Source organism: Ictalurus punctatus, chromosome 2 (assembly GCF_001660625.3).
Source record: "Ictalurus punctatus breed USDA103 chromosome 2, Coco_2.0, whole genome shotgun sequence".
Lineage (NCBI taxonomy): Eukaryota > Metazoa > Chordata > Actinopteri > Siluriformes > Ictaluridae > Ictalurus > Ictalurus punctatus.
This window is the reverse complement of record NC_030417.2, coordinates 29,519,726-29,539,174: the sequence shown is the minus strand read 5'-3', so window position 1 is coordinate 29,539,174 and position 19,449 is coordinate 29,519,726. Positions and strand designations below refer to the sequence as shown.

General features: G+C 40.5%; 1 protein-coding gene across 1 annotated transcript in view; it reads left to right on the top strand.

Annotated features, from left to right (window-relative positions):
* The window catches only part of rapgefl1 (Rap guanine nucleotide exchange factor (GEF)-like 1), a 51,477-nt gene that overhangs the window by 25,105 nt on the left and 6,923 nt on the right, over positions 1 to 19,449 (top strand). Inside the window, exons 3-15 of the mRNA XM_017491787.3 lie at positions 3,559 to 3,637; positions 7,048 to 7,198; positions 7,517 to 7,614; positions 10,290 to 10,402; positions 11,003 to 11,170; positions 11,652 to 11,749; positions 12,808 to 12,930; positions 13,058 to 13,236; positions 13,440 to 13,530; positions 13,994 to 14,044; positions 15,669 to 15,756; positions 18,274 to 18,338; positions 18,458 to 18,512. Of these exons, the coding sequence (XP_017347276.2) occupies positions 3,559 to 3,637; positions 7,048 to 7,198; positions 7,517 to 7,614; positions 10,290 to 10,402; positions 11,003 to 11,170; positions 11,652 to 11,749; positions 12,808 to 12,930; positions 13,058 to 13,236; positions 13,440 to 13,530; positions 13,994 to 14,044; positions 15,669 to 15,756; positions 18,274 to 18,338; positions 18,458 to 18,512 (1,359 nt within the window). The remainder of the gene's footprint in view (positions 1 to 3,558; positions 3,638 to 7,047; positions 7,199 to 7,516; positions 7,615 to 10,289; positions 10,403 to 11,002; positions 11,171 to 11,651; positions 11,750 to 12,807; positions 12,931 to 13,057; positions 13,237 to 13,439; positions 13,531 to 13,993; positions 14,045 to 15,668; positions 15,757 to 18,273; positions 18,339 to 18,457; positions 18,513 to 19,449) is intronic.

The following is a 19,449-nucleotide window of genomic DNA, read 5'->3' as shown; positions in this document are numbered from 1 at the left end:
CTGCTTTTGTTCATGTAAATGAACACTTTAACCCTTTGTGTCTATTTATGCCTCACTGTTCTTTTCCACCGCTCACTGTTTTCCCTTCACCTACATTTGCTCACGTCTGTTGACGTCACGTCAGAGAAACTTCCAGTCAATCCATGAGAAGACGGGACAAGCCTCAACCAGTCAGGAACATATCCCACACATCTGGCCTGGACTTTAGCACAGCTATAACATTTGTTATTCTCACCACAGACGGTACACACTGATTTGAACTGTTTTTTGCAGTCAAAGTAAAACCGCCATGAGCAGAAAGCATAAAGGAAAAAGACGCAGTGGAGTCGGATAACAGAAAGATGTGATATCAGGTTATCAGCTTAAAGGCCCAGGGTCATTCACCCGATTTGACGTCACTGGGCTCAGAGGTTTCCTCTTGTAGTGAATTTTCATTGTACGTTGCTCCTTTGCGTAATAGCCCAAGGTTTGACTCGTAGTTGTTTGCATGAGCTTTTTGCATACTATATGAAGGATGTGGCCTACTTTTTCAGGTCTGTGTTGATTTCGAGGTTACTCTTTTGGATCATTTTTAAAGTGGCAGCACATGCAGTTTTAATCATTGATTTAATATGCTACAGATTGATCTAACCTAGATAGAGATGCATATATTTTGAGCAGTGCAAAAAAATGCCCAGTGAAGGATATATGAATGTTATTAGTGTTAAGACTACATATATATATATATATATATATATGTATGTATGTATGTGTGTGTGTGTGTGTGTGTGTGTATGTGTGTATATATATATATATATATATATATATATATATATATATATATATATATGTATATGTGTGTGTGTGTGTGTGTGTGTATGTATGCTTTTTGAATATTGCATTCCAGATTTTGTCCCCCCCTTTGCTGCTGTTATAATAACCTCCAGTCTTTTGGAAAGGCTTTCCACTAGATTCTGAAGCATGGCTGGATTGGATGGAGGGTTAGGGTTAGGGTAAGCCTGATGTTGGGTGAGGAGGTCTGGTGTGCAGTCGGAGTTCCAGTTCGTCCCAAAAGTGTTCAGTGGGGTTGAGGTCAGGGGTTTGAGTGCAGACCACTCGAGTTCTTCCACTCCAACCATGGCAATCAACATCTTCGTGGACTTTGCTTTGTGCACAGGGGCATTGTAATGCTGGAACAGGTTTGGGCTCGACCCTTTAGTTCCAGTGAAGGGAAACTGTAATGCTACAGTATACAATGACATCCTATACAATAGTGTTCTTCCAGCTTCGCAGGAACAGTTTGATGCATATGGGTGTGATGGTCAGGTGTCCACAAACATTTGGCCATATAGTGTATTTTTACCTATTTATAAATTGTACATCTTATTCATATGTAGTCATGCTGAAAAGTCCAGACTACATTTTCTGTAAAATCTCACAATGTTATACATACATATATATATGTATGTATGTATGTATGTATGTATGTATGTATGTATGTATGTATGTATATATGTATATGTATATATATATATATATATATATATATATATATATATATATATATATATATATATATATATGTATATATGTGTGTATATATGTATGTGTGTGTGTGTGTGTGTGTGTGTGTGTGTGTGTGTGTGTGTGTGTGTGTGTGTATATATATATATATATATATATATATATATATATATATATATATATATATATATATATATATATATATATATAAAATATATTATAGGAAATTTCGCTGTGATCGGCTCATGGCTAAAAATAACACATACTGTTATACAAATATAACATACGGTACAAACTAAGAACAGCATACATGCCAAACCAAGTACAAAGCTGTTCCACTAAATGTAAGGATTGAAATATGATGGTGTGTGCTGTAATTGGAAAATAATCAGCATGGTGTGATGCCGTGATCACCCTGAAGTTGATTCTTTTCCAATAACAGTACATCCTCTTCTAACACAGTATTGTTTTTATTTGATCTATTTAGTTATTTTTCTTACCAGAGGCCAAAAAAAAAGGAATTTCCACCTGTTTTGGGGCTGCCCGTGTTCAATTTATTTGTGATGTCATACGCCACATTAGCGGTTAATGGCTCATATGAAAGCAGACCCTCGTATTTCTTTCTTTTTTTTACCCAGCCTGCTAGGTTTAAATGGTATAATTATTGTGACAGGTGTATACTGTGTTTTACTATCAAAATAGCTCTTCATTTGTGCTGTGTGTTATCACGGTACCAGTGTTATTGTGGAGAAGTGTTAAATGTTTGCACACCCCACCCCTTTCCCGTCACTCAGTTCACCAGCAGCTAAACACAGAAGCTGTGTGACAGTACCTACAGTAAATTGCATGCCGTGACGGTACCTACTGCATTCGATTCAGTACCTACTGCTCGGCTGTTGATACAGTCCGTACTGATCCGTGTAAGTGGTAAGCATGAATACAATCCCGGACGTACCACGCGGTGCGGATTCTGACAGTTCTTCTGTGCCAGTCCCATTGCAGTATGGGGCAGCGCAGTATCCAGTGTCCAGTGGTTCCATACTGCAGAATCTCGGCGGAAGCAGCAGGACATCCGAGTATTTCTCACCTACTGATTTATGAATACTGAGAATTCAGATATCCTACTACTTTAGCGTATTGCTTTTCACCTACTGTCTAACAGGGTAATAGTGATATTCGGGCGCAGCCAGAGACACGATACTCTACACACACAAACCCAACAGTGTCCTGGTTAATCGTATAACAGCACTGCAGCAATAAAATAATTCATTTGTTTATGCTGATTGAAAACGTCCAATAAGATTCCGAATGCCAGTGTACTTCTAGAAAGGGTTAAAGAATGACATGCTGTACATTGAGGAATGTATGCGAAACAGTTGTCTCCTCACCAGTCTCCTTTTTTCCCCCTCAATCTTTAAGATACACGTTTTAATCCAATTACATGGCGTATCCACTTGAGCTGTATTTCACGGGCTCAGACATAATATATAAAAATTCAGTTGAAACACATTTAAATGATTCTAACCCTATACTATAAATAGGTTAGACCGAGCATGTTAGACTTTTTTATTTTCCCCATTTTGTTCTGCCAAATTTATCCTTTTATCCATCTTCGGATAATTTTTGGTCAGACTGATCTAATTTTTGAACCGAGTTCCTGAGAACTAGTGACTGTTTATTAAAAAAAAAAATCTTGAGTTGCTTTAGTTATTATGTATGCAAGAGCCCGCAGCTATTTTAAAGGAATGTGAAAGTATTTACTCAGGCATCCTTTGTCCAATGGATTAAAAAAGAACAAAAACATAGTGACAGTTGAGAAGATAAAATACAGCTTCATTTCACACCGAGATGTTTGGGTTCATGACCGGTTGAGCAAGTCTGTCAGTGCGGAGACGTTTATATGTTGCATGATTAATGATGATTTTTTTTTTTTTTGTTGTTGTTCTTCGTGTAAACCTCCTGTTTCCACGTCCAACAGCTTTGGTAATGTACTGTACGTTCTGAATGTACTCATTCTTTCTCCCTCTCTCTCTTTTTTTTTTTTTTTTTTTGCAGAAATACTCCTGGACGACTTTATGTTGACACACCCAATCTTCCTGGCATCCGACAAGTTTCAGCAGGTCCTGCTTCAGCAGTATCCTTCGCACATTATCAACATCAGTCATGTGCATTTAAGAAGCACGTCTTCCAGACCATGGAAATAACGAACATGGAAAATCACTTAGAAAATCTTAGGGTTTGTTTATACCCACTTTTTTTTGTTTTGTTTTGTACAATCTGGGGGCATTTTTGTTCCAGGCGTGTATCAGCAGGTTTTGTTTATTTATATTCTGAGGGAGAAGTTGGATCTTTTGTAAGATTTGTAAGTGCCTGATCTTTTAAAAAGTTCCTCACTACTCATCGTGGGTTGCACAGTAGCTACTCTGGCTAGGAAAGGAGAGATGTTTTCAGCAAAAATGCTACTCGGTCTTATAAAGTTAATATGAAGGCCAGCATGTAACATGTAAATCAATGTTAAATACATTTTTGATGAAAAGTGCTGTGTATAAATTGTGTAGTGGGCTGTAGATGCATAGAATTAAAAAAAAAATCAAGCAACAACAGTAACAGTTGCTACACGCCAACAAGAAACAAACTAAACAGTCCCTCAAGGATTTCATGATTTTTCAGAAATGAACACAAAATCAACTCCACATTATAAAGAAGCTTGTAATTAAAAAAAAAATTAACAGCAGATTTTCCACATATTTGGGTGATGATGTGTCATGTGACGTCATCACAACGTACATTCAGGCAAAGCCCTCTTCAATTCACGTGCTTCGAGCAGGAGTTCAGCTAAAAGGTCTCCGAACATTGCAGAACAATGTTGCCAATACAAGTAGTTTTCCTGCAAAAAAAATTGCCGCAGCAATCACAAAAAAAAACCTCAAAGCCTGTACAAAAAGTGACATGAGTGACTTCTAGTGTGAAACTATGATGCCAAAAAGTGCAGTAATAAGTCCTATGTTGTTTCTACTGCAGTTAGTTGCTCTTATAAGATTATTGATGATACCCACAATAGACGCATATTGTAACTTTTCACTATAACAATATCATGTTGTCATACTCTCCCCTGCCCTGTCCTCTAACAGGTCTTGTTTAATTACTAGCTTTTATATAGAAACCTGAAACCCAGAAGATCTGCTCTTGCTCAAGTGTGGTTGTTGTTTGGGGGTTGTGTTTGTGCGTGTGAATAGAGGACAGCCATTGCCCCCAATCTCCTTGTATGACCTAGATTCTCAGTTTGAAGAGTCTGCCTGTCCTCTGAACTACAGTAGCTAAAATACTGTAGGGACTCGTCTGCTCCCAGAGCATAAAGCTGGAAAGCCTGCACGCCTCACTGCTCCTAATGCCCAGTGTCTGCACCCAGTTTTTCCTCTTTGTCTACGTCTCCCATCCCCGATTATCTCACCTCCTCAGAACCCCTTTCCAGGTCTGGAAATCCAGGCCTAATCAAATCTTTTGTTGTAGAAACATGTCTGCTTCCTGCTGAACCTGAAGACAAAGGGAAAGCCCCTTGGCTCTCTTCCCTCTCGCCATTCCTGATTGGATTAGATTTTAAAATAGATCCCCTGTCTTTTTACTTACACACACACAAACACAAACACAAACACACACACATACTGTGAGTGAGTGATGAAAGCCGGTGAGCTCTTTGTAACTCTGAGCGGGCTTGCTCCACTAAGAACCAGGTGCCACTGAGCTTAGCACAATGTTTAGAAAGAACTGGACATAAATACAGTTACTATATCTAGACTACCATCAAAGGCAGCTTGCACACGTGTCCTGGTTGGCCATTTGGCCATTTTGAACAGGAATGGTGGTTTAAATGTGGACAGGGTGTTAGGGAGTCACTCTTTAAATAGATCTGAAGAGCAGAGCTGGAGTTAACCAGGGCAACCTCACACTGGCCTGAATCTAAATTTGAAGGCAGAAAAACCAAACTCCGATCAATTCCATGTTCTAATCATATTGACAACCACACAGGTGTGTCTGCTTTTCTTGAGAGCCTCTAAGGCAGTATTTTGTCTCTATGACTAAGATGCCTGATTTGTTATGGTTTGTCTGTTGGTGAATAAAAGTTCACACTTCCTGTACAGCCCTGTTAATAACAAACTACACGAGACGAGGGAAGAAACTTGTGTGTGCGTGCGTGTCTTTGTGTGTGCGTGTAGACGTGATGGGTGTGTTCCTTCTTCTCTGAGGTTGTAATTATGCTGCCTGGATGGCCATATGCTATTCTTTTGTGTTTTTTTTCCCCCTGCTTGTGTCTGTTTGTTAGATGATCACAGACGAATAGGATCACATTTGTGTTCATGTGTCTGTGCGTGCTTTACAGCAGGGCAATACAGCATGATATCGCTATCACTATTTATCATGTCACTTTTCTAAAAAGCGGGTATCCAGTGCCTTCATTGTTACTGACAGGAAGTTGGTTGATTAGCTGTTAAGATCCCATTTTGCACCTGGTAAAGTACAACTGAACAAGCTGTAAAAAAAAAAAAAAATTTTATATTTGAAATCCCAATAAATGGCACAAGAAAATCTCTTTTTAAAACCGTAGTGAAAAGCCAGGATTTATGCATATACATGCAATTAGGCAACATTTCCATGTTATCATTCCATCCCCGACTAGCCTAATGACTAACTATAGCTAAATTAGCAAGCTGGCTAAATATCTGCTAGATAAATGACCTTGAATTTATCAAAGATAGATATGAATGAAGGCTTCATACCATCATGTATTCTCTGTCAAAATGTACCATAACATTTGAGATTTTGTTCAGCATTAACGTTAGCCAAGTTAGCTGGGCCACTAGCTAACCACTCACCAACCCACTAGCTAACAGCCTGCTAATTCTTGTTATCTGCTAATATAGAGAAAAACAAAACAACACAAAAAAAGCAACATATAAATGCATCTTATCATGTTAAAGAGAAATCACAACTTATTTTCATGCGGAAGACTTCCCTAGGTCAGAAAACAGTTACAGCTTTACTTCTGAATGGGACACAGGGCTGACACTAGAGACTCCTTCCAAAAATGGAAAATGTTTCCTCACAGATGGTGTTTTCCTTCAGACGGTTAAAAAAACAAAAATCTTTTTAGGCTGCAATAAAAGCCCCACTGTAAATTGTTATTATAGAAGCCATAAAATATTAGTAATAACAGTGCATTAGTATAAAACTTACAGTTGGAACCACTGTCAGAGTTATAGAAAAGTAGTCACCACTTTCTGACCAATCAGAATCAAGAATTCACCAGAATATGTTATGTAATATATTGTAGTTCAGCTTTCTTATAACAGACCCTCTGGTCTATCTCAAGTCACAATAAAAGGTAGATTGTAGTGTACATATGCATGCGTGTTTGTGTGTCTGTGTGAATTTAAGATACAGCCACATTCCCGTTCATCCCTTCTGTCTATGTGTACATGTAAGAGGTATTCTATCACACAACAGCTAATGTGCGCAGGTTGCGATTCTCCTTAACAGTGTGCTCAGGTTTGGAGCTGAACCCAAGCAGGGCGAGGGCTGGCCCACCTGGGATGGTGCGGAGAGGAAGCAGGCTGTGCTGAGTGTGGCCTTCCGCTACCTGGACACATACAGAGAACTACTACAGGAGGAGGGGGACAGGTCCAACAGTTTCCCTAAGGTACAAATTTCAACACGCGCGCACACGCACGCATCTGAGACAAAAACACTCAAGGTTTCAAGGATTCAAGTGTTATTCCATGCAGGAGTCTATCAGTGTATCCATGGCAACAAAACTGACTCAGCACTGCCTATCTGAGGTCGTAATTGTTTTTGGCCGCTTTTTCCAAGTCGAACTTTTCCCCAGCAAGCACACAGACCAGTTTTGTTTCCCTCAAGGAAAAGAAACCAATCGAAGGCCTGGTGGCTTGCTAATTCCCCAGTCTGCTGGTTTATTTGCTAAGGTGTGTTCTCTTATGCTTACTTCCTCTTGATGTAGGACCTGTACCTTTGTGCCGTGCAAGAGCTCAGCCGCTTCCCCGAGCTGGTGGAGGACGTCCTAAAGCTCCAGCGCTGGGCTGAGATCCTCCACAACCCGTGAGTGGCCTAAATATGGTGGTTACACCACTTTTGATCTTTTCTGTGCAAGTTAATAGCAGGCCATATGTTGTTACACCAGTGTTGAAAATCACAGCATGATTTTGATTAAAATCGAAATCCACATTTTGCTTGTTAACCCCCAAATCCAGCCTTACTGGCCCCTGCAAGGTTCTAAACAAAATTACAAAAAGATCTGACGTGACTTCCCCCACCTCCTTCCTATATGTCTGGATCCTTTCATTATTACAGTAGCAAGCTATAAAATCCTAATAGGAGTCGTGTTGTAGCTTATTGTGAACCACGAGGCCATGGTTCTGTGAAGATGCTAATTGGGAATGGAGTTGCATCTGGTAATTGATGTGTTCCTTATGTGATGTTAAATTCCTTCACCACTTAATGAAGCCTTTAAACTCTGCACTTTTTATTTTGAGGAAGAAAAAAAAGAATCTCTATAAACACTATTCATTCACTATCGGCAGATTGCTTATTTATAATTATGGACATGTTTGTGATTTTATTTTTATTCTTTTTTTTTCTTTCACGATTGAGTCGCACATTGGTGACTCGGACTCAAAACCAAGGACCTCCTGAGAAATCTCTGTCTGGATAAAAGCACGAACAAAAAAACGAATAAATTAGGACTGCCAACCAAAACACAGTAAATGAATAAAAGCATACTTTTTGGACCTTAAGTGTGCTGCTTTGTCTGTCAGTTCAGTGCACTCATTTATTGCCGTGCTATTCATGTGCAGCTCACCGCGTTAAAGCGCAACTCTGGGGGAAAGAAATGTGTGAAGGAGTGTTGGGAGCTGAGCTGTTGTTTATTCTTATATAATAGTATAAATGCATTATTATTCTTATTCATTGGGAATGAGTGAGTACTTTAAAATGAAACAAATGTTGATACAGCAACTGCAGTATTGGTAATTGTTATTCATTCACTTTCTGACCAGGACAGATGTTCATCGTCATGTCTATCTGGATATACACCGGACATAAAAACTGTTATATCTCTTCCAAAGACAACATGAGAAGCATGCAGATGTGTCGTGACAGAAATGATTAGCGATTCAGATTATTATCTTGAGCCATGATTAAACATGACCACTAGAAGACCCTTCTCTTAATAAGAAATTGAGTCTGTTGCAGTTTTATATGCTGTGTTGTTTCTGTCAGTTTTTCTTTGAGCCGTTGTTTTTATTAATGCAGTAATCAGTCCCTCCAGGATTTTGCGATTGCAGAAATGAGTGGAAAAATTGAGGAAATGCCTCATATATTGGGAAGAGCTTGCAATTTTTCAAAATTACTTCAGATTTTCCGCAGGTTTGGGCCAAGGCGTGTCCTGTGACGTGATCTCTACGCGTATTCAGCCAAAGCCCTCATTGATTCACGTGTGTCGAACATGAGTACAGCTAAAAGGTTTCATTTACCAATAAACATCACTGTGAAAGATCGTGCAGAATGATTTCTTGCCATTGCGATTTCACCAATTCAAGTAGTTTTCCACAAAAAAAGCACAAAAAACTCTGCAAATTGCATGGCAAATTTTGATAAAAGCAGCAGCAAAATCAAGCATCTGGAGCTAAAACAATTAGAAAAGACGTCCGAAATAGTGTACGGACTGAGTAAAATTTGAGATTAGAAAAAAAATAATAATAAATGTCCGTTTTAAATATGGATTTTCATTAGGCAAAGTATTAGGTAGGGTATATTGATTTGATGGGGCAATAGTCCTGGGCCCAGGTTTGGGTGGAGCCCCAGAGAATCCACTGACATGTGACACAGTCCTATTTCATCAAGTTATAGTATGTAACAGTATGTAATCCCAAGCAAATTGGTTGCTATAAAAGGCGTGGTATGGTTTTATTTTGTTTCTGCATTGATTTCAGTCATTACAAATGATGGAAAATTGTTGTTTTATAAGACACGTGATCACTGTCAAAAACATTGGTTAGTCTGCATAGCACGTGTCTATCTGTCTAGCCCAGTGGCTTGAAGTTATTTATGATGTGCTTGTACTCATGTTTTCAATACATTCGTGCAAATCAGTGTTATTTTGTTACATATAGTGTATATAGTATATGAGATTAAACAAGAGTGTTATTTTGTATTATATTTTCCTAGAAATCCTTTAGCAGTGTTTTACTTAATGACTTAATGTGCACAAATTACATCTCGGCAGCGTAACTTTCAGCTCGTTTGTTAATTGAGAAGTCCACCACAGCTGTTTTTATTCACTGCTGATGCACGCTTGTTATACTCTGCTTTTTTCCTTAATGTTTATTCAGTTGCTAATTGTGGGGAGTTGTCAGTTGTGTGGCTTCACGACACCTCCAGAACAGTAGATTATGTTATGTAGTTAATTCTAGGAAATTCGAGCTGAATGTGCTTATGGCATTCTGAGAGTGTAGAGATTTAATAAAGTTTACCAGAGGGAACTGATGCTTTTCAACACAGACGGGATTGGATCATCATTTATACCCAAAGAATGCCGGAGGGAGGAGATGATCAGTTGTGTCAATGTCTTTCCAATTAGTAAACGAGCTGCAGGCTGTGCTCTTGATATAAATTGTGCACATAGTGCTGATTTTTTTTGTGTGTGTGTGTTACAAGGTATGTTGAATTCCCTCGTGTTAGGCACTACTGACGTTCTCTGTATTTTTTGTTTCTAGGGCAGAGGAGGACAAGGAGAGTCGGAAGAAGCAGGTGCGTCCGCTCTTTCGCCACTTCAGACGCATCGACGCCTGCCTGCAGCCGCGAGAGGCTTTCCGTGGCTCAGACGAAAGTGAGTTCAGCCGGCTTAATTAACTGCGTGACTTTTACAGCTTAAAAATAAAAAAAAAGGTTACGGTAAAATTGGAGCTCCAGCTATTTGCTAATGGAGGAGTCCAAATTAACACCGTATGGCAGAAGTGAGGTCATGGGGACGCCCGATTTGATTATTGTTTTAATAAATTATTGGACTTCATTAGTTGGTATGACGTTATCGGAGATGTGACTCAAGCCAAGTGCTTTTAAGACTCGCTAAACAATTAGTCAATAAGCAATCCTAAAGGGGAAATAGCTGCTGACCTCACTGGCCCACTGAGGCCTATTTATAGTGAAGATGTATGACCAGACCAGGAAGCTGACAGCAAACCAATATACTGATCAAGAAACAGTTACTTTTGAACTGATGACCTTTTTAGCAGTGAAAACTAAACTAAAACATGCTAAGAAAATAGTGTGGGAATGACATCCGGTACTGAAAGTGAGAGATTTTTGACACTTTTGAGGAAACCTTATTATTGCAGGTTTTTGTTTTTTTTTCAACGTAATATATAGCCCAGGTTGCTTTGCTTAAGTTTGCAGGGCTTTTTGACCTAGTAAACTTTTGCTTCTGCAGTTTTTTGTAGGGTATACACACCCGACCACTCGTACGTGACCATCCGCAGCCGCCTTTCCTGCCGCGTTGGAGAGATTTTGGCTCTGGTGCGAGAAAAGCTCCAGTACAGCGAGGAGCAACCGACGCAACCAGGCAACCTCATACTGGTGGCTGTCACCTCATCTGGAGGTACGTGTCATGAAACGACTCGGAATGTTAGATCCAAGTATTAAGGGGGATATTTTCATCCAATTTATGAGAAATTGTAAGAAACCATTTCCAATTAATGGGATCCAAACAAGATCCAAAACCAAGAAGCAGTCCACTGTACAAAACACACACGCACACACAAAAAACAGGAAGTAGAAAGCACGAAAGAGACAGTTTGGTGAGATTTAAACATACAGATCATAAATCGTCACACAAACACACATACGTACGTATGTGTAATTGGAAAGATTCCCCGTGAAGTAGATGCCACAATTGCATATTATATAGTCTGTAAGAGACCAGTAGAAACACGGCTGGCGGCAGCGTGACGGCCTTGCGGGCAGCGGACTGTCTGCGAGATGTGTTGACGTCTAGGTGTGCTTATCGGTGTGGGTTGAGTTCGCTCGTGTAACATTAACATGGTGCTACAATCTGTGCTCTTGGTTTTTCTTTTACGCAGAGAAGGCCGTGTTCCGTCCCAGTGACGAGGCTGTTTTCACCACTCTGGGCGTCAACACGCACCTGTTCGCTTGCGAACCCTCTGAGCTGGAGAGCCTGGTGAGAAACATTGCACTGAGTCACCTGCATGCAAAAATCAAACGAATCCTGATGAAAAATGAGTAAGGACCAGCAGGCTCTAATTAACTATACAGTTGACACGCTGCTAATTAAGTGTCTATGACTTTGAATTAGCCTTGTTTGCGTTGTGGTTGAACTATTACTGTAGAGCTACACTGCATCAGTGATGACGAGGTATTAGAAGTTCATTTCCATTTTCCATTTTTAGGTCCGAAACTTATTGGGAGTTAATTTTTTTTTCTAAAATGTTTTTTTTAACTGCAATTTTAAGACAAAATACTTGACCAGCTTTAATACACCAATCATAATACATGCCAATCATGTGGAAGCAGCACAGTGCATAAAATCATACAGATACAGGTCAAGAGCATCTGTTAAAGTTTACATCAAACATCAGAATGGGGAAAAAAGTGTGATGTCTGTGACTTTAACCATGCCATGGTTGTTGGTACCAGATGGTCTGGTTTGAGTGTTTCAGAAACTGCTGATCTCCTGCGATTTTCACACACTACAGTCTCAAGTAGAGTTTACACAGAATGTTACAGAAAAAAACAACAACATTGAGTGAGTGACAATTCTGTGGGTGGAAACGCCTTGTTGATGAGAGGTCAGAGGAAAATGGGCAGATTGGCTTAAGCTGCCAGGAAGGATATAGGAACTTTAAATAATCACTCTTTATAACCGTGGTGAGCAGAAAAGCATCTCAGCGTTCAACAAAGCATCGAACCTTGAGGTAGATGGGCTACAACAGCAGAAGACCACATCAGGTTCAAGTCCTGTTAACCAAGAACAGGAATCTGAGTGTATCATGGGTGCAGACTCACCCAAAATGGACAGTTAGGGGGAAAAAAAAAAGAAAGAAAAGAAACTGTCCAGTCTCAGTGAGTCTGAATGACAATACATATTATTTCCATATCAGAGATTAACTGTGTGTAATTGCTTTGTTGATAAGAATCAGATAAGCACAAGCCCAACCCTGTAGTTTCACCATGTGTGGAGAGTTCTTATAGGTGTGTGTGTTTGTGTGTATACATTAGCTGCCCCTGCCTGAGGAGATCCACTGGTCCCCGGGTGACAGCAAACTCCATGACATGAGTGCAGAGGAAGTGGCCAACCAGCTGGTGGTGTTTGACTGGGAGCTCTTCAGCTGTGTGCACGAGGTCAGACAAAGCGCACATACAGCACACACACACATACATTCCAGTTCTCCACATCTGCCTCACCCTTCAGTGCAGATATTAGAAAAAAATCACTGCATGTGCCAACCGGGTTTCTGTGTTTAAACAGGTGGAGTTTGTGTGTTATGTGTTCCATGGAGAGGAGGCGCGATGGCGCCCCCTCAACCTCGAGCTGGTACTGCAGCGGTGCAGCGAGGTGCAGCACTGGGTCGCTACTGAGATCCTGCAGTGCCAGTCACTGCCTAAGAGAGTGCAGCTGTTGCGCAAGTTCATCAAGATCGCAGCTCTGTGAGTAAACTGGTGTATGCGTGTGTACGCATGTGTGTTTGGATTTAGTTTGGCTGTTATTAGTGGCTGATCCAGAATGAATTAAGAAAGGCATGGCAATTAGCCTGTAGTACTCGTATAATTATCACCTAATTATCTGATAATCGTTATTGGATTTCAGGTTTTCAGAGCATGTCCTAACTATCTGCTGGGTTTTGTTTTAGGTGCAAGCAGCAGCAGGACCTGCTGTCGTTCCTCGCTGTAGTTTTGGGGCTGGACAACCCTGCAGTTAGCCGTCTGCGCCTTACCTGGGAGGTGAGCACCATCTTTCTTCCTCTCCCTCTATATCTTCTCTCCCTTTTCTTCCTGTACCTAATCCTCACTTTCTCGCCTCTAATTTCCCTCTCTCTCGCTGTCACAAACACACTTGTATCTTGTTCTTCCCTCTTCCTCTCATACTTGCTTGAATAGACAGACATACTCACATTTCACACACACTCGTACATACACTGTTTTTTTTGTGTGTGTTCCTCCTTTCATTTGCCAAGAGCCAAGTGTTATTCCTGGCCCATGCCTGTTAGCCGTAGTCATGGCAACTGAACTGACTAAGCAGCACCTTTTTAAAGGAAACACTTCTCAAACACACCTTGCGATTTCAATGCAGTGATCTTTTAATTAATCCCCCATTTCAACCTTTTCCTCTCGACGTATAGCTTATGTTAGAAAGGGGTGAATGTTTCTGAAACGTCCATGTTCTCTGCGCTTCTGTTTTCGGCAGGGCTTGCCCGGAAAGTTCAGGAAGCAGTTCCAGCAATTTGAGAGCATTGCGGTGAGCCATCGTATTACTCACATACCTTAGTTAATCTGTCATACCATAGTAATGTTCTTTTTTATATATATATATATATATCTCATTATACATGCACAGTACCACAATTGGTCCTTCTCACAGAGGTCAGTCAGACACTTCCACATTAGTTTTCTTAAGGAGCACCAAAAATAATCGTGATTTGATGTTTTTGCAACATCTCCATAGATACCTACTAACAGGGAAGTCAGTTAGAAGTAGTTAGGATTACAGCAATTAAGAGAAAAGAAGGTGCTAAATATATCATCCTGTACATTTCTGTGTATTCAGCACTTAAAACTAGAGGAGGTACACTATTTGGCCAGATGTATGTAGACACCTGACCATCACACCTACTGTATATGAGCTAGTTGGACATCACATTCCAAAACCATGGCCAATAATATTGAGTTTCTACAAGATTTCGGAGTGTCTGTAGGAATTTGTGCCTATACAGTTAAAAGGGCAGTTGTGGGGCCAGGCACTGATCTTGGACGATGCCTGACGTTTCAGTTGATCCTGAAGGTGTTCAGTGGGGTTGAGGTCAGGGCTCGAGAGTTCCTCCACACCAAACGTCAGACCATGTCTTCATGAGCCTCTCTTTGTGCACATGGGTATTGTGATGCTAGAACAGGTTTGGCCCTCTGAATTGCAGTGAAGGGAAATTGTAATGTTACAACATACAAAGATCTCCTATACAGTTGTGTGCTTCCAAATTTATGCCGACAGTTTGGAGAAGAATCACATATGGGTATGATGGTCAGGTGTCCTTTTCAGTTACCAAGTTCTGAAAGTGAAAAGGGAGAAAATTGCAATTAAATCTTCCATTCTGGCTGCAGTGCAGGAGCATCGCAGGCCTTTTCACAGTCCATATCTGAGTACAAACTGAATGGATTATGCTTGTTTGTGTTTCCCTAAGGCACGTAGCTATAAATCGACTTGATGAAAGCATGATATTTGCTGTATGATGAAAAACATAGTTAATTAGTAATGTTTTAGACAATTGCACAATGTTTTTGTTAAACTCACACATCATGGTCTTCGAAGATAGACAGCAAAGGCAATTTCCACCTCATTTTTTTGAAATATATTTGTAGTTTCTTAAAGTTGACGAGTCAAAATATCTTTCCCTCTTTTATCTGCTCCGAGTTTGTGACCGGCACTGAGAGTGCACTGGCTCGTGCAACCCTCCAGTGTCTGGGGTTGATTCCCTGACCAGGAATCGAACCCAGGCCGCGGCAATGAAAACTATTTTGGCCAAAGTTTTTGGCTGTTCACCAGAATCCAGCCACAACAACACCCGACTAGTTTTCCCAGGCAGTCATGCACATGTGAAAACAAATGTGTTCTTTTTTTTTTTTTTTTTTTATCAAGTCACAAGTGTCTTGATTAAGGTTTATTGGTTAATAAATTTAAACTAAAAATGGATAATATAATCTTTAAACATTTTTAAGTGGATTTTTACCTTTGAATGCGTCAACTTTTTAATAGTATTTGTATAGTGAAACTGGATCTGATAGTCGTGCACTATATTGAGTTCACACAGCATTAGGTTAGAAATCTAGCTCATTTGTAAACTCTGTGTGTGTGTGTGTGTGTTATTCAGGATCCCTCCAGGAATCACAAGTCATACAGGGACCTGTTGGCCAGTCTGAGGGCTCCACTCATCCCCTTCACCCCACTACTTCTCAAAGGTGAGATTCTGAAAACACATATCCATAAAACTGACATCTGTACACACATCTACACAACTACACATACGCTTCATAAACACTACTGTACATGGTTTGCACCACACAAACACATTATCTACACATATAGTCAAGAAGCAGCTGTTGTCCAGATGTGCTTCTATAAAACCTTGCCCTGCTGAGGCAGCCCTGCCACTGCCTGATTAAAAAGCAACCCAGACACCCAGCTAGGCTAATTAACACCTTTCTGTTCTCCATGTGCTGTGCAAGCCAGACTCGGAGCACACGCCCCGCTGGGCCTAACACTGACTCTGTGCTCACACAGCTTTCTCGTTACAATGTCCACACTCACTGTGATACATCTGATTTCTGGAAAACAGAATAATCAACAGTCATGCCTCCAGGAACTCATGCATTGAGCAGAACCCTTCTTGTTCGTTCTTCTTCCCAGTCCAATCTAACTGCTGCTCTGCCTCTTACTTGTTTCACCTCCCCTTCAGCCCCTGGTGACTCTCCTCCAGAACGTTGTCAGTTCAGCTTCACCATCAGACTCTGATATGAGCTCAACGTTGACAGAAGCGCAGCAGACATAACACTGGTTACACACATTCTCGCATCTGTTATTATCTAAATATTATTATTTTGATGTCTGGGTACTATGCATTCTCTTCACCATGTTATTGTAACTTCCAAGTAACCTTTTAAGTCTGCATTTTGATGACGGTACATAATTAAATGTTGCGTCTGAGTCTTTTAGTCTTTTCACTTTTGAAAGCTGAGATTTTATTAACATATACTGGTCACGTTCAGACTTTGTGCCATTAAAACCTGCCTTTTAATTGCTATGCACACATTTGTGTTATGACAAAACAATTCAATGGAGTTGGTGGAATTTTACATTTCCATACATACATTATTTTTTCTTCCAAGGGTGTGTTGGAGATCATTTGGCTCAGTAATTTCTTTATGATCTCTTTTTTTTGGGGGAAATGAATCTGTTCACATGTGAGCCTTCCTGATCATTTTCCTGAAATAGTTTTCTCTTGCAAATTAGGTCTCTTCTTCACACTTCTCACTTTTCCACAAAATTATGTTTCAAATACTGTATTATCACCATTGAATTCCTGCATTAGGGGTGTCACCCTGAGTAAACCTTAACGAGTTCACTTTTGTTGATCACTAAATCTGCTGTGATGATTCTATTTAGTTTCCTATCCATACATGAGCAGCTTTGTTCAGAATCTAGGGTAGGCCTACCATTAATTCGCAAATGATGATGATATAGAGATGGTAATATTTATCGAGTTCCAGACAAATCACCTTCCTAGTCTATTTACACATCAGTTTAAAAATGAGAATAATTTTTTACCCACCGGTTGTCAGTCCTTTTTTTGATAATAATGAATTTAAAAGCAATTATAATCACTAATAATTGATTTATGATTGTTGCCAAGATTCATCAAATATTAACCAAATGTTAATGGTAGTGGTGCCAATAACAGAGAAAATGAACTGTGTAAGTAAGCATTTTAGGTCTTCGGGGGTACCCTGGTTTCCTCCCCCAGTCCAAAGACTTGAACTGTAGGCTGATTGGCATTTCCAAATTGTCTGTAGTGTGTGTGTGTGTGTGTGTGTTGGGTTGGTACCTCCCCCGCGTGTCCCCCGCCTTGTCCACCTGGGATAGGCTCCAAGCTCCCCGTGACCCTGTATAGTGTAAGTGGTACAGAAAATGGTTGGATGGATATATTTGCGCCTCATTTTCTAAAGCTGCCGAAAGTTTTACGTTTGACTGTGGCATGCCGTGGCACGTAGATCAAATGACCAAATTATTTCTATTTATTAATATTATTTAGTATTTCCCAGTAAGGTATGGTGATCCCAGACTCTTACACCTGCATTACCAATGTATGATAAAATAAACAGTCTTTTATGAACAGAAATATTTTATAACGTTGTAAATTTAGAGTCTCACTGTACTGTTCATCATTCAGTTTCTTCGGTTGATAAATTTAGTGGCTGTTCCAGATATGTTGTCCCTTTGGGAACTTGCTGAGGTTATGTTTGTGCCTCAGTGTTGCATTTTTAATGCCTGTTTACCAGCTCCAGACTGTCAAAGCCATGCAGGGGGACAGAGTTATCCAAGGATGACCTAAACAACCCCTCTGTCTATCTCGGTGTTGCTCTCTGTAATGAATCACCTGTATTCAGATATTCGCGTCTGGTGGTATGCATTGGCTTGTCTCGGCATGTTCTTCTGGCCTTCGTTTTTTTGTTTCATGTTTGCAGAATAATCCAGTGGTGCTGAAGAGACTGAGCTGATCATGGCATGTCGAGTGTCTTTACAGCCATCGCACTTTTAATCCGTCTGTACTTTTTCATCTGATGTGTGCGCATCATGCTTGTGTTCTGCAGGAGAGCAGAGAGCGAGAGAGAGAGAGAGAGAGGCCTAAATACGTGCTGACCTGTCATTGCCTTACCATGCTTTTGTCTTTTTTCTCTCTCTCTTTTTTTTTTCTGTAGATCTGACTTTCCTTCATGAGAGCTGTAAGACCTTCCATGGGGAACTGGTTAATTTTGAGAAGATGGTGAGTGACGACGCATATGCACACCCTGTTGTTTTGCCAGCAGATCTGTAGTGAGTCATGTTTTATGACTATTTTCAGAAATTTCAAGATGTCTTTCTTTCTTCTCCTTTTTCTCTCAGCATAAAGTTGCAGAAATGGTGAGGAGCATCAGGCGGTACAGGAGTACTCAGCTAGGTAGCGTAATCCAAGACTGTATCTATCTCTATCTCTTTCTCTCCATCTTTTTCTCTCTCTCTCACACACACACACACACTCACTCACTCACTCACTCACTCACTCACTCACTCACTCACTCACTCACTCACTCACTCACTCACTCACTCACTCACTCACTCACTCTCTCTCTCTCTCTCTCTCTCTCTCTCTCTCTCTCTCTCTCTCTCTCTGTCTCTCTGTCTCTCTGTCTCGCTCAAAAAACACACACATTCAGAGACAGAAACCAACTTGTCAAAAACAATTACTGTAAAAAGGAGAACATAGCTCCACCCACAACACACACACATACACATGCTCGGACACACACCTGTCTGAGTGGATTAATTTTGGGGGAGCTCTGCTCCACCCTGCCACATCCCATCTGTTTAGAACAGCACAGCCCTGAGGGCCAGCAAAACAGCAAGCAGCACTTCAAAACACACACACACACACACACACAAAAATTACACACATCTGACATAATAGAATCAATTGCTTCTAGTACACGTGTCATTGGAAGGTCTGGTTTGTGTGCACGCGCACGCGCGTGTGTGTGGGTGCGTGTGTGTGATAATCAGATCTGAAAACAGTTTACAGTTTATTGTGTAACATTACTGTAGGGTTTTAGTAATAGGCAGCCCCTCCCTGATAAGCCTGAAAGCGCAGTTTATGTGTGCAGCAGCTGCGTGGCTCCCAGCACCTTCATTTCCCGCTCGGATATTTTCATTTCAAATCAAACCAATCGGACGAACAATAGCCGAGGCACCATGGCAACCATGACATCACCTCAGGCAATAATGTTGAAACTCGTCGCGTGCTGTTAAAGCACAGTGTAATTCAGCCTCACATACTATAATCACACTTTATACCTCCGCGCCCATTATTTCCTTTCAGCCAACGAAGCCCGTCTTAGTTT